The sequence below is a fragment of the Cuculus canorus genome, chromosome 3 (assembly GCF_017976375.1).
Source record: "Cuculus canorus isolate bCucCan1 chromosome 3, bCucCan1.pri, whole genome shotgun sequence".
Classification (NCBI taxonomy): domain Eukaryota; kingdom Metazoa; phylum Chordata; class Aves; order Cuculiformes; family Cuculidae; genus Cuculus; species Cuculus canorus.
The window spans coordinates 27,470,202-27,483,790 of record NC_071403.1 but is presented as its reverse complement, the minus strand read 5'-3'; the positions used below and the strand labels follow the sequence as shown (position 1 = coordinate 27,483,790).

Genomic DNA, 13,589 nt, shown 5'->3' with positions numbered 1-13,589 from the left:
GTCACTGGGGGTAGAAGAAATAACACCAGTATTATAGGTAAGTGTAGCCTCTGTGTTTCCATTCTGTGTAAAATTTCTGTGACAATATCATTGGCAGCTTTGTATGTGGAGTTCAAAACTTCAATTTCAAAATTAGCTGAAATCCAATTACGAAATTAATGGAAAGAAATTGTTTTGTTAAGTAGTTTCAGATTTTTATGCTGGCATTTGCAAAGTAAAATATTTTTAGATGTGTAAACCGATTTCTAAAGTTGAGTGATGATGCCCATGTTTACTTTGCCATAGATATTATTTATACATTATGTTGTTTATATTCATGCTATATACAATATATCATTTTATGTTGGCTTTCAAAGTGTATAATGAGAAAATCAAGCAAAACAGTAAAAGTTTTTTAAAATGTCTGTCACACTGAATCTAATTAAAAGTTCCTACAGATTGCAAGAGTGAAACATTCTCCACTCTTTTTTTTCTTATTTTAATTCATAATTCAATATTACCATCTTGAAACCACTGAAAACTGATATGCTGGTGATAACCCTGTAGTATGTGTGTGTTATGAAACTCAGCAAACGTGGTATTTGCCTTAGCAGTGAACCATGGTGTGTGGTTCAGTTCTGTACAGTCAGATAAAGGCTCTCTTTGTACAGGAAAACTATTAATAGTTTTCTATTCATTAATTCTATTAGTAGTTTCTATTTTCACTGTCTTGACTACAGTGTTAGTTACAGAAGTACTTTATGTAGTATATGCTTTCAGTCAAAGTAGGGAAAAAACTTTTATTTTTAGATGTTCTTAGTTAAACTTCAGTTATTTTTGTTATTTAAAACAATATAAAGATACTCAGTTTTAAAATGTTATTACTTCAAGTGGTAAATTATATACACATCCCAATTTTAAGGCATTAAGTGTTGGCATTGTTTACTATTTGCTTTGCTCCTAGAATCCTAACACCCAAAAAAAATGCAATATTATAGATACAGACTCAGCTCCTAGGTAAACGGTTTTTGAAAGCCTTTTGAGATTAGGCTGCTCTTCAAAGAAGGCAAAATTGTGAGATGAACAATGTTTTTGAGGAGAGGAAATGCATGAAGGATGTAATGATTGAACAGATATGACTACTAATTGTACAGAAGAAAGACTGTTAATATAATTAAAAGATTAAAGAAAATGAAGCTCAACGGTATGACATCTAACACTTTTGAACAGTCATTAGCACAAATATAGGAACGATAAGTAAGAGTATGAAAAATGGAAATTAATCAGAGTTGGAGAGGGACTGTGGAAGCAGCACAGCTGCTTTCCTCTCACCTATTTTGTGCTGCTATGTGCTGCCTTAAGTGGGGAAGTAACAATCTCCTTACTTCTTCCCATACCGGGTAATTTAATCTCCATGGTATATTTGATATGTGAGATAGTTTCTTAAATTTCCTCTGAGACCTATCTGCTCTGTGGGTAAGACATTTAAAGTTAGTTTGCTGAAGAAACTGTTTAGCCTGCTTTAAAATAGTGGTATATGAATTACCACATTGTAACAATCGCAAACTCCTTAATTTTGACAGAGGATTTCTAGTCTAGTTTACAAACCAGACAAAGCAGACCAATAAATTAACACCAGGGCAATATTTTTTTTTCGCAAATGCCTGTAAATATATTATAGAAATTATTTGCACAACAAAATGAGTCATCCTTTGCTCAAAATATAAGCCTTGAAGAGGAGGTATATGTGCTAGGTACATGCTTAGGGACCTGTAGAAAACAGTCTTTCAACCCCATATTTAATTAGACGTAATTGTCTTCACCTCACTCATTTTTAAATGCTGTAAAGTAATAATCTTCATCCTTCATGAAGTATGAAACATAAGTGACAAAATATTTGGATTGTAAAGGCTGAATTTGAGGAGATTTTTTTTCTCAAGAAAGACAGGGTAGTAAGACTGTGTTTTGGAAGATAAAAGATTAAAACTACAAGGAATTTCATAATTTAGAAGGGCTCTGTGGGGAAATACCCTATGTTTGAATAGGATCTGGCTGTAAGATTGAGCTCTATGGAGGTGACTGCACTGTGTTCCTTTCTTGCATCAGCTGGTTTCCTCTGGCAGAGAGCCTAATAGTTGCCCCAGTTTATCTGACAATCTGTCTGTAAATTCCCAAGTCTTCTGGCCAAAAGAGCATAGAAATATAAACCACCTTGTTTCATCATTTATTAGGTGCTGCTTCTGTGCCCTTGTAGGGATGTAAAGACATCATGTTACCTTTGAAACTGGCTTTGAACAATGTTTAATAGTTCACAGGCTTTACAGTTCTGCACTGAGGTTGCAGAATGTCAGAAATTGCCTGCTAGTAATTTGGTATGAAACTAACAAAAAAGACAACACAGTTGTCAAAGGTGTTGGTAGTAATCAGATGGCAGCGTTGATGACCAGCATGAGTCTTACAAATGTCATTTCCGAGATGAAATTTTTTGTTCTGAGGATACAGTGGAAAAAATCATGAAACAGTAAGACAAGACGATAATTCTGGGATAGATAAGGTTATGGAAATCTTATGGGGCATGCATTTGAGTTGGGACAGGGGCACAAGAAATATAAAATTCATAGGAAACCAAATTTCACTGATCCCACTACTTAAAGATCTATTGGTTTCTTAAGGGATTTGTGTGTGTTAGTACTTTATCAGATAAATCACTATCACGTATTATAATTAATCAGATTATACTCTATGAACATAGCAATATAAAAATACATAAACATCTATAATTTTTCAAATCTTTTGGAAATTTCTCAAAGGTGCTTGTCTTGTAAGATTTAACATTTGGCAACACTGAACTACAAGATGTTTCTAGGAATCCTTGAAGTTCTTTTAAAAGAGCAAAGACACAGGAGCAGTGAAATGTCTTTAGTACTGATACTTGTTTATTATTATTATTGGCACACAAATAAAAAAACTTTATGTGATGCTAATTGCATCATGAATTTTCTTATGGGTCTTCGTATTACACAGTTATCAGTGAAAAAACTTATGGTGCTACAGATGGTCTGATGTAGTTTGATTATTTTCTTGTTAGAGTACAGGTTACATAGTTCAAGTTACTTTGTGAATGGTGAGTATAATATTGACCTTTTTTAATTTAGAAATGTGTACCACTTTTATTGACTTGCATTTTTATCATATGCTTGGTATTGTTGTGTTTAATTCTCCCATGCTGTAGGGCAGAAGATAGAATAGTGAAGAAACCAAGCCACAATACCAAATCAAAAGACATTTAATACCTAGGGTTCATCTCTCAAAATTATTTTCCTGTTTTAAGATAAATTTCAGCTTTTCATGGTCCTTCATACTGATGCCAGTCTAAAACTATTTGAAACCTCTATAGATTATTAATTAATACTGAAGATTTCCAGTTACCTATAAAACCAGTAAAAAAAAATTATTCTCCTGAAGAATCCTCAGTCTATCACTTTGCACAGGCTTGAAGTTGTAGTGGACTGTTAAGGATTAATTATGAAATAAGAAATAAGCTTAATGTTCACAAATGGATTTTTTCTGTTGCAGCATTAATGATGTCCCAGTCTGTAGAGACTTTTAGGAGAAGTTGCGCTAAAAATCAACACAATGTGTAATAAGTAATCTGCAGCTGTGTTGGAAAGACCTTGAAAGCACTTTCTGGTTTCATTGTCTCAGAGTAAAAATGCATCAGTTATTGTCATGGCTCAGGAGAGTGGCGGTTTTGTGTATTACAAAGCAAAGGACATTTCCTCAAATATAACAAATAGTTATATTTGTTACATAGCAGTTTCCTGTTGAAACAGAAATATTGAAATCTTTGCACAGTTAAGCATGGCAACAAAAGGTTTAACTAGGTCTCTGGAGGATGTCAGTATTCAAACTCAAACCAGTACAAATTCATCCTTGCTGTTGCAATGCTACCCTTGCATGTCATCAAATTGTCTCTCTCTATTTCTTTTGGTGCTGTATATCTTCCCTACTGGCTAGTTTTCTAACAGCATACTGAAATCTTCTGCTGTCAGCAAAACAGACCAAGATTGATGACTTTTTCATCTATGTAGTCCAAATGGTTAAAAACAGGAATTCCTGTCTCAAGCACTGGAGAAGAATAGATACCCCTTGCTATATTTTACATGTTTCACATACCTATTCCCAGAGAGAGAACAGTTTAATTCTAAATTGATGAGGAAAAACTCCAGAGCTTTACATGATTTTGCATGCATTTTAAAATTTTGATGTCTTACAATTAATTAAATGTTACCTGATACACATTTTCATGTTATTGCTAAACTGAAATGCTTTGACCCTTGTTTTAATAAGATCTGAGATTACTTAGGTACAGATTTCTATTTACCATAAAGTCTAGATTTTGATCGTATCGAAGCACTGCAAAAATGTCTTTCTATTTTATAGCACTTGCTATAAACAACAGAAAGATGCTTATCATTGTACAATATATGAAAATTATTTTTACTGGATTCTCACTCAGTGGTGGAGCTTCAACTGGGTCAATATAATGAGCATTTCCTTTCTATCTAAACCTAGTGCTGCTTTCCCTGTGTCTTCTCACAAAAGGTTATTTTTCAGTCTACGTTCTTAAATTCAGTCTAAGTTCTTAATCTGAGAATCAATAATTCGTTCAGTTTTAAGACAGACACCACAGTCTTGCTTGAAATGAAATGTTAGGTTACTTTGGTCCATGTTATAAAAATATTGCTCAAGTTGAGGTAGTGTATTGTCTATACAAATAGTTCCATTTTTTTTCTTTATAAGGGCTAGGCATCAAGTGAGGTAATTTGAAACTACGTCTACATCGGCGACTTGTTGCAACTCCATCATTTTTGCTTGGGCAAACTTGCATGAAAGATTAAGTTAAATGTTTACCTCTTGTTCATGGTTTTTATCTGATTCCTATTCTTTCTCCTCCCATAGAATCTTATTTCATTCTTTATGCACAGTGTAACTTTTCCAGTGAAAAAAGAGGTGAGACTGCTATGATGTAACTTAGTGCATTGCAAAAAGAGCACACTGAATAAGGCAAGACATTTCTGAACACCATGCCAATTCATTTTTTAACTGGTAGTCATCAGTCCCTAATGTGCCAGTAGGATGAAACACAACCTTGTGCATTAAATAGTTTATGATCTGTGCTAAGGCCAGGGCAGTAGAAGAACGTGCCAGAAATTCTGCCTTACATCTCCTTTTATTCTGAATAAAAAAGAAAGGGTAATTCATAGAAATTTTTTTTAATTATTCTCTGTTTGGAGCATGAAGACATAAGGAAGACTGTTCCATTTGTACAACTGCAAAGTATGTTTTAAGACTCCATTATTGTGAAAAATCACAGTATTATCTGTCTTATGCAAAGTACATCAGGGAATCATTGAATTGCTAGATATCAAATTTCCAACAGTTAACCACTACTGTGTAAGCAGCGTTCCAGCAATAATTCATATTTTCTTTATTAGCAGAAAAATTATAAGTTTTCACTCTTCACTTTTGAAAGCAACAAATCTTTTTTGTCTATATTTGTAGAATTCATTTTCCTTTAAAAGGAACAACAGATTCCCAAGTTTTTTCTTCAAAGAACATCTACAAACTCTGACCTTGTAAAAAGTAGAAGAGTTAACAACATGGGCTGAAAAATAAACAACCAAGTCTAAATAATAAAGATAAGCAAAAGAGTGTTCTAAAATATAAGTATCATCTAAGCATATCTCAGGACTTGGTAGTCATAGACAAGGTTGTATAGCTTTGAAGAAAAGAGACTGTTATCTCACTTGAATAAAAATAAGACAGTCACAGCTAGGATAGGCTGCTTGTCTGTTTGTCTAAACTTCTTTCTCTTTTTCATATATTTTTTCTAATTCAAATTGAACTCTTTGATACTTCGTTCTACAGAAACCCAGTATGTTATATAGATCTGAAATATTTTTTTAAATTTCACTGAAGGTGGCTCTGCCTCACAGAAAATTGGGTGTGCATGTAGTTTTAGTGCAGCAACTGAGAAATAGCCTGTGGCCTACTGAGAACTAAGGACAGGCTGATTTCTGTTCTAAATAAGTTTTTTAAATTATGAATTGACAGGAGACAACCTTAAATCGATAGAAACCTGCATACACACAAAGAGGAGAAGGTTCAGAATAAAAACAGTTGTAATACTATAACAGAAAATTAGTCCTGAATTATGTGGTCCTGACAATTGCACTCAAAAGAATTATTGTCTTTAAACTGATAAAGAAAGACATTTAGGCAAAGCAGTCACACTGCTCTACTTTCTTTCTCCTTCAGAGATATTTTTAGAGCACATTACAGAACTTAGTGAGATTATTTCAGTAGATTGATCAGATCGGTAGCTCGTAGTTTTAAACAATGCTTACTTTACTACAATGAACTTAAATCTCCAGAGGGAGACAATTAGATTATTGACTCTTCTAGGAAAATTCAAACTGATTCACATTTGTTTGCTAGAATTACCTTCTTTAAATACTGTCTTGCCAGGTACCCACTAATTATAACACAGTAGAAGAATAAGTGTTGGAGAGACATTACTTCAGGATAACTGTACAAAGTCAATAGCCAGATACGTTAAGAAACTGAAGATGTAGAGAATAAGCATGCATACTCATTAAGCAGAATTGTGTATTGGCCAGCCTGCATCCATCCGGAAATGGTCTCCTAGGGCATGCAAGTCATGTTCGTTGAGGAGAGCTCTCGGTAGTGTTAGGGTTCTTCACAGGAGCCAGCTGCAGGGTGAACAGTCAGTGAAACCAATGCTGCTGTTCCCGGGAAAGAACAAGGGAAGTAATGTTAGGCCATATCAGCAGTGAAGTACTACCTGAATCCAATTTATTAAACTCTTGGGTATCTTTTTGAAAATGCCTGATTTATAACTTTTCAGAAGAACTTCATGACAAGTTGTTTATATGTGATTTAGTGTATTACTACATATTTAGTAAATATTATACTAATACTTTTTCCATTTCATGCTGTTTCTCAAGCAGTATGAAAGGTAACACAAGATAAAGACCAATTTTTTAATGTATATTCATCACAGAAACATATTCAATTTCTAAATCCTTCAGGGAAAATTTCTTTCGAAGTTAATTTTTTTATTCTGGAATAAAATAATAATCTTACTCTTACCACATAAGATGCCACTTCATCTTTGTCCTAGAAACAGCTGCTGATATCTTAGTTATTATGCAGACAGTACCAGTTGAATAATACAAATAAAGTTCGAATTTGTAAACGAGGATCCTCAGGTAAAATCATTGTAGCTCAAATGCATTCCTTTTTTTCTTCAATTTGTATTTCTTCATGTTCAGTTTCTTTCATAATGTCAGAGAATCTAACTGCTGATCTTCATGGTTTAGTATTTTTTCAAGGTTTCATATATTTGCTCAAACTGTGCTTATTAAGGAATCTTATGGGGGGGGTTACTGAAAAAAATATGTTTTTACTTGATATTTAAAAACCCTTCTCCTGGTTTTGTTGGCAGCATCTAAGTTTTGATCTCTCCCGTTTGAAACAGCACTTGTGAATAAAGTATAAAACCTATGTTAAAGATTTCACTTGTATAGATTAATTAATATGAAATATGTATGTAGTAAATTCTGAAGAGCAAAAATGGTGAATGATCCCTTGTTCATTTCTTTCCATTTCTCTTGGCCCTCATGTATGCTGAAGTCTTGTTATTTTTTTTGTATTTAAGAAACTGGAATAAGCCCACTGACAGACTCTTCGGCTTCCCTCTTTTTGTTCTGCTCTTCTCAGCTACCCTTTACATCTCCCGGCTTACCTTGATCTCATAAATTTTGAAAGACAATCAGTATTCTCTAAATGAGCCAGCAGAGCCAATTCAGTAATTAAGATTAATATGAATGAGGCAGAGAGGCTTTTGTCTTGATAAAACTTAAAACAGTTTAGAGGGTCAGTCTAAGAGTTACACTTCCAGATGTCTTCTGAAAAGTTATAAAATACATATTTTGGAAATAATTGAATTGTATTCATCACACAGTAGAAGTACTAATTAAAACTGCCTGTCATTAAAGGCTGCAGCAAAAGATACCGTGCTTTGTTTGGTTTAGATGTCTGTGGTATCTGTGCTGTCTGAGCACTGACACTCATCAATTGAAGCTAATGAGACCTCAAAACTAGGAGGTCTCATGGGAGTAAATTGCTCAAACCAATGAACAAATATGATGTTGCATTCTGAACAAAGTGCAAGTGCTACCCTATTGTGAACTACACAGAAAGGAAATTGCAATGATTGAGTCTTATGGTCACAAGCATGAATTTTTGCTATTGTAAGGTGATCGTGAGAAAAACCGTAGAATACCCTGTCCCATTTCTGTTACTGGAAGAAAATACACGATAATCAAAATCTGTGTTACTAGTGCGAAAAAACACCAAAATTCAGAGCTGGAAACAATATCTTCAAAATGAGGAAGTAGAATGGAAAAATAAGTAATTTACAGAAAGGAAAAAAAAAAATCTGATCTTACCAAGTAGCGGTGATCTTCTTAGTCTGTCCTAGATGAGGGTAGCAACTGGATATTAAAGAAAAGACATAATTTGATGTTTCACTTATCAAGAAATAATTTACTGGCAGCTGCTTCTCACAATCAAGCTTTATTTGTTTACTTGTTTTTTAGATAAAATAAGAAAAAAAGTAGCTAAAAACCTGTTAAAAATTTCATTCTTTGATTCGCATCACATTGTTAGTTCAGACAAAATGCATGCAGATTATAGTCTTTATGAATGATGATACCTTTGTGATACCAGATGCAAGAAAAGGGTGAGGAAGGGTGTTACCTTTTTTAAGTCTTTATCTGAAATACTTCATTAAACTTTTTTTTTCTCCTATAAATGCCTCACTTCTCATTAAAATTAAGTGGGACATTTTTCTGTGTGTAATTGTGCCATTTTTTGTGTTTCTTAATCAAGAACTGCATGAAATTCAAGACATTTAAAGGAGAAATGTAGGTGGCAGCAAGCTAAACTAGGTATTTATTTAATACATGCTGTTTTAGATGCACACACACATGTAAGGAGAGGTCATAAATCTACAGCCCTCTTGAGCAATAAGGGAGGGGAAAGAAAATCAATTCTAATCAGAAGACCAGTGCCAGACCTCATAATAACTACTTCTCCATACACCTGAGGCGCTTAGTAACATTTTGTATAAATTTTAAGCAAAACCTTTTAGTTTATAATCAAAGAAGATGGGACTAGTATAGCTTTTTATAGTTTCACTTCCCTTATTTGGTAGTAGTTGCTTTTGTTGTCTCTGTAACCATTAAAATACAGGTTTAATATGAATAACCATGCAATTCATTGGCACAAGAGCTTAGAAGGTTTCTTTGCAAGAATGTTGACATTAAATTATATGCTGCATGAGCATTTTTCCAAGCCATCACTGAGATATATGATTTATTTTTTTATTATATTTTCTCAAAAATAACTTTATAAAATTGTGTTACTTCATTGTTCTTGAACTAACTTGCCTCATATCTTTGTAGTTTAAAATGCCCCAGATTTTATGGAAGGAATATTAATTCAATTTCTCTACAGTTAATGGAATCATTCAGGACAGTCAGTAACTTTATTTGCTTGGCATTTGTTTTTTCCTATGACTATGAGTTTTTCCTTAAAAAAACTTTATCATCTTCTCTGTTGGAAAAAAATTAGTTAATGTGTCTCTAAACTGGTTACTGTGTAACCTAGACGTCTAGCACTTCATAGATTCAATAAATTAGGAGACAAAACCTGTGAATAATAAATATTTTAAAGATTTTTTTTAGAATGTGTTTTAGAAGCGTTTGGATATTCTTTCTAAATGCAACTGTGTGGATGTGTTTAGGTGTACCTATGTATTTTTAAACAGTTGATTAATCTTAAGTTTGTAAGTACTTGAATTATGGCCAGACTAGCATTGCCCTATCGTGATGTGTTTTCTGTCACAAACATTTCCCCTTTCTCCTCCTCTTTCCTATATTGATGTTCCTTTCTCTAAATCAGTGATACTGAAGTTCCTAAAACTGTGAACAAATAGCTTCCTCCCATTTATAGTACAAGATTTCACTTTTCTTAGTTTCCCATTAGTAAATAAACCCCTCTTTCAGTCACATTAGACAACATAAACAATCAGGTTACAAACAAATATATGTAACTTTTAAATTGTGGAGATTTGAGAACAAGATTTGGCTTTTTCAGCTACAGATTGTAATATTTATCATAGAATAGTTTAGTTGGAAGGTCACCTGGTCCAGCTCCCGTACAAAATGAGCAGGGATGAAATATAAAGTGTAATTTTTGATGTTGAGTAATTGTTGATTCTGAAAAGTAGTTATTTTAATAGCTGCAAAAGAGTCATGTGGCACCAATACAAAAAGCTCTGCTAAAAAAGTGAAATTGCTAATGGTTGTCTTATAACATGAGAAGATTTGCTTTAAGACAAAAGCAAATTACACTGTTAAATGCTTACACCACGTTCTGCATCAAGATCAATCCAAATTTCTGTGTCTCGATTATTCTCAGATTAGCAGCTGAAGTGAATTTTCCACGTCTGTCTTTTGTGAGATTTATTGTTGATATATAAATGCTAACCTTGGTACATGTGTGTTCTTTATGAAATATTAGTTTCCCTTTGGTAGCTCATAAAGAATAAGGTACATGAACTGCACTGCCACTTTCAATTTCTTATCTATCCATTTTTAACCACTAAAGGAGTTAATTAAATTTGCCAAAAAATCATGTGTAATTAAAAGCTGAGTTTGATTTCCTTTAAATGAACAGTAAATAATTACTGCTAAATCAGGAAAGATCAGATATTAAGAAGCTGGATAATTGTGAAGTTGAAAAATGTGTTTTTCCTAGAATATTTTTCTTTTCATGCACTCCTTTATAATTGCATTCCTATCTCCCTATTTATTTCTGTGTTTGCACAGATTTATTGTTCATGTTTGGCAGTATGCCAGTACTCTGAAGCATACTTTGTTTTTCTTTACCCAGTCTGTATTCCTTAAGTCAACTTTCAGTGGCTGTGTGTCAGCTACTACTAAATGTGAAGATTTAAAATAATAATAGCAGCAATAATTTCATCTAGAGTTACTTCACTATAATATACAGAACTGAAAATACAATGATAGTCAAAAAATACTTGACTCCCTTGTGGTCTATGGAAAAGTAGAAATTCTCTGCTGACAAAGATGATAAAGAAATATATTTTTAGGGAAAGATGAGAGTCGTCATTTCCACAACCCTCCTGGTGTCATATTCAGCAGTGATCTATTTTGGAAGGCAGTGAGTGCAGCAGTTTGGAATGTGGAAGAGATTGGAGGAAAATCGGAGGTGTTTATGGCAAATCAGGGACATTGAAACATGAAAATCTCAGAAACCAGTAGCCAGAGGCAAGGATAAATAGATTGTATATGGCATGCTTTCTCACCTTATATTTAAGCTCATATAAGCTTGGTTGAAGGTCCTTTATTCCACTTTACAGCAGGGTTATCATGCCTTTCCTCTTGCCATCTTAATTGTAATAAAAGAGCTGTACTTCTTGTCATACTTGAGCATTAGCCCAAAGCTGTGTTTCTGAACAGAAAGACAATTGTTCCCATTGGGCTAAAATGGCATGAACTCTACTGATTTGTGTTTTCTTTTTAAGTGGTTGGTTTTCTTTTTTCCTTCCCTGTTGCTTCTGGAAGACACACTCCAAAGCAACTGGAGCTTCAGAGTTTAATATTTGGAAGGGAAATGTATTAGTTTTTCTTACCTTTAAGTCAATACTCGGTTGAGGTGAAGCATGATAAAGCTAGCACCCAGAAATAAGGGAGACGTGCTTATAGACCTCGTTAGCAGTGGGAGGCTGGAAGACTTGAAGTTTTGCAGACTGAGATCTCAGCCTCCTACGCATGGGGAAGGTAGAAATGAGAGGCAGCTGAACGGTTTGATTCCCTTCTATGAATTATTAATCCTCACTGTGCTGAGCTGACTTGAAGTCAGGAAGGTTATCTGTCCTTAATGTATTTAGCCTAGTGCCTTAAGCCTATCCTAGCTGCCTGCTTAGTCTGAAAGATCTCTTTTAGAGGAAAAGCAATTTGTGACTTCTCAGTTTTGGTGTTCATACTGGTTATCGGTAAATTTGGATCTCTGTTTAAATGAATCCATACTTTTATAAAAGTATACTTTTTATTTATAGAAAATCATGAAATTGGTGTTGAAAAGTTTTACGTTAATAAAAATGGTTTATTTTGTATGACTCCTAATAATATTCAGTGGGAGGGGCCCTGTTTTTTTTTTAAATACAATATTTCTTCAAGGACAGGTAGAACGGGGCTCTGAGCAGCCTGGTCTAGTGGAGGGCGTCCCTGCCCATGGCAAGGGGCTTGAAACTAGCTTAAGTTCCCTTCCAACCCAATCCATTCTGTGATTCTTTGTTTCTATGACTGTATTGTAATTTGGAGATGATTTAATTGCTGTGTTTGTCCATTCTAGGTACAGAAATCCAGAAATAAGCAGTTACGTGAGCTGTTTCCAGATGGATTTAGTATTCATCATGCTGGAATGCTGCGACAAGACAGAAATTTGGTTGAGAACTTGTTTTCTAATGGACATATCAAAGTCCTTGTTTGTACAGCTACGCTCGCCTGGGGTGTCAATCTTCCTGCTCATGCTGTTGTTATTAAGGTGAGAGCTTCCATTACTCAGCACATAGGTATCTGTCTTAAAAGAAACCTGTAAAGAAGCATAGGTAGCAAGATCTTCATTGTGGATTTCAGGCCTGGGGTGGAAACGTCTGATTGACTTGAAATGTTATTTATATCTCATTAAACTGATTCTCTCCAGTGGGAGTGTAGTTTGTATAGTAAAGATTTAAATATATCAAAGATTATGAAAGGATTAGTTAAAGTACACTTCTGAAATCATGCTATATTTGCCTAATTTCAGTATTCAGCTCATCAGGATTATATTCATGTGTATTTATGTTAATTTTTATTAACTTTTCCTCAACCAGGGAACACAAATATATGCTGCAAAAAGAGGCTCCTTTGTTGACCTTGGAATTTTAGATGTCATGCAGATATTTGGTCGAGCTGGACGGCCTCAGTTTGACAAATTCGGAGAAGGCATCATTATCACAACTCATGATAAACTCAGTCATTACTTGACTCTCCTTACTCAGCAGAATCCAATTGAAAGCCAGTTTCTTGAAAGCCTTGCAGACAACCTAAATGCAGAGGTAATCTTTGATTTCTTTAGAGAAACTAGCAAACTTTAAAGGATTAATATTATTTGAAATAAAAATGCAATATCGTCATACTTAAAACATATAAAATGGAAATTTTATTGTTACTGGTAGTCTGTAGATGTATGTTAAAGAGAAGTGAACTGTTACACATCTGAAAATGTCGGAGGCCTTTTACAAAAGATAGTAGGTATTAGAAATAGTACAAAGGGTTAAAATACCATTAAGATCAAGCTATAGAAACACAGCATGTACCCTTTAATCAGAATTGCTCTATTAGAAGTAATAGTTTAGTAAGTTTTTTGCATAGCTACAAATTAAAATCCAG

General features: G+C 34.0%; 1 protein-coding gene across 2 annotated transcripts in view; it reads left to right on the top strand.

Moving 5' to 3' along the window:
* ASCC3 (activating signal cointegrator 1 complex subunit 3) overlaps nucleotides 1-13,589 on the top strand; it is a 265,663-nt gene that overhangs the window by 153,131 nt on the left and 98,943 nt on the right. For both annotated transcript variants that reach the window (XM_054061495.1, XM_054061493.1), the window contains 2 exons: nucleotides 12,511-12,702; nucleotides 13,031-13,255. In XM_054061495.1, coding sequence (XP_053917470.1) covers nucleotides 12,511-12,702; nucleotides 13,031-13,255 — 417 coding nt within the window. The remainder of the gene's footprint in view (nucleotides 1-12,510; nucleotides 12,703-13,030; nucleotides 13,256-13,589) is intronic.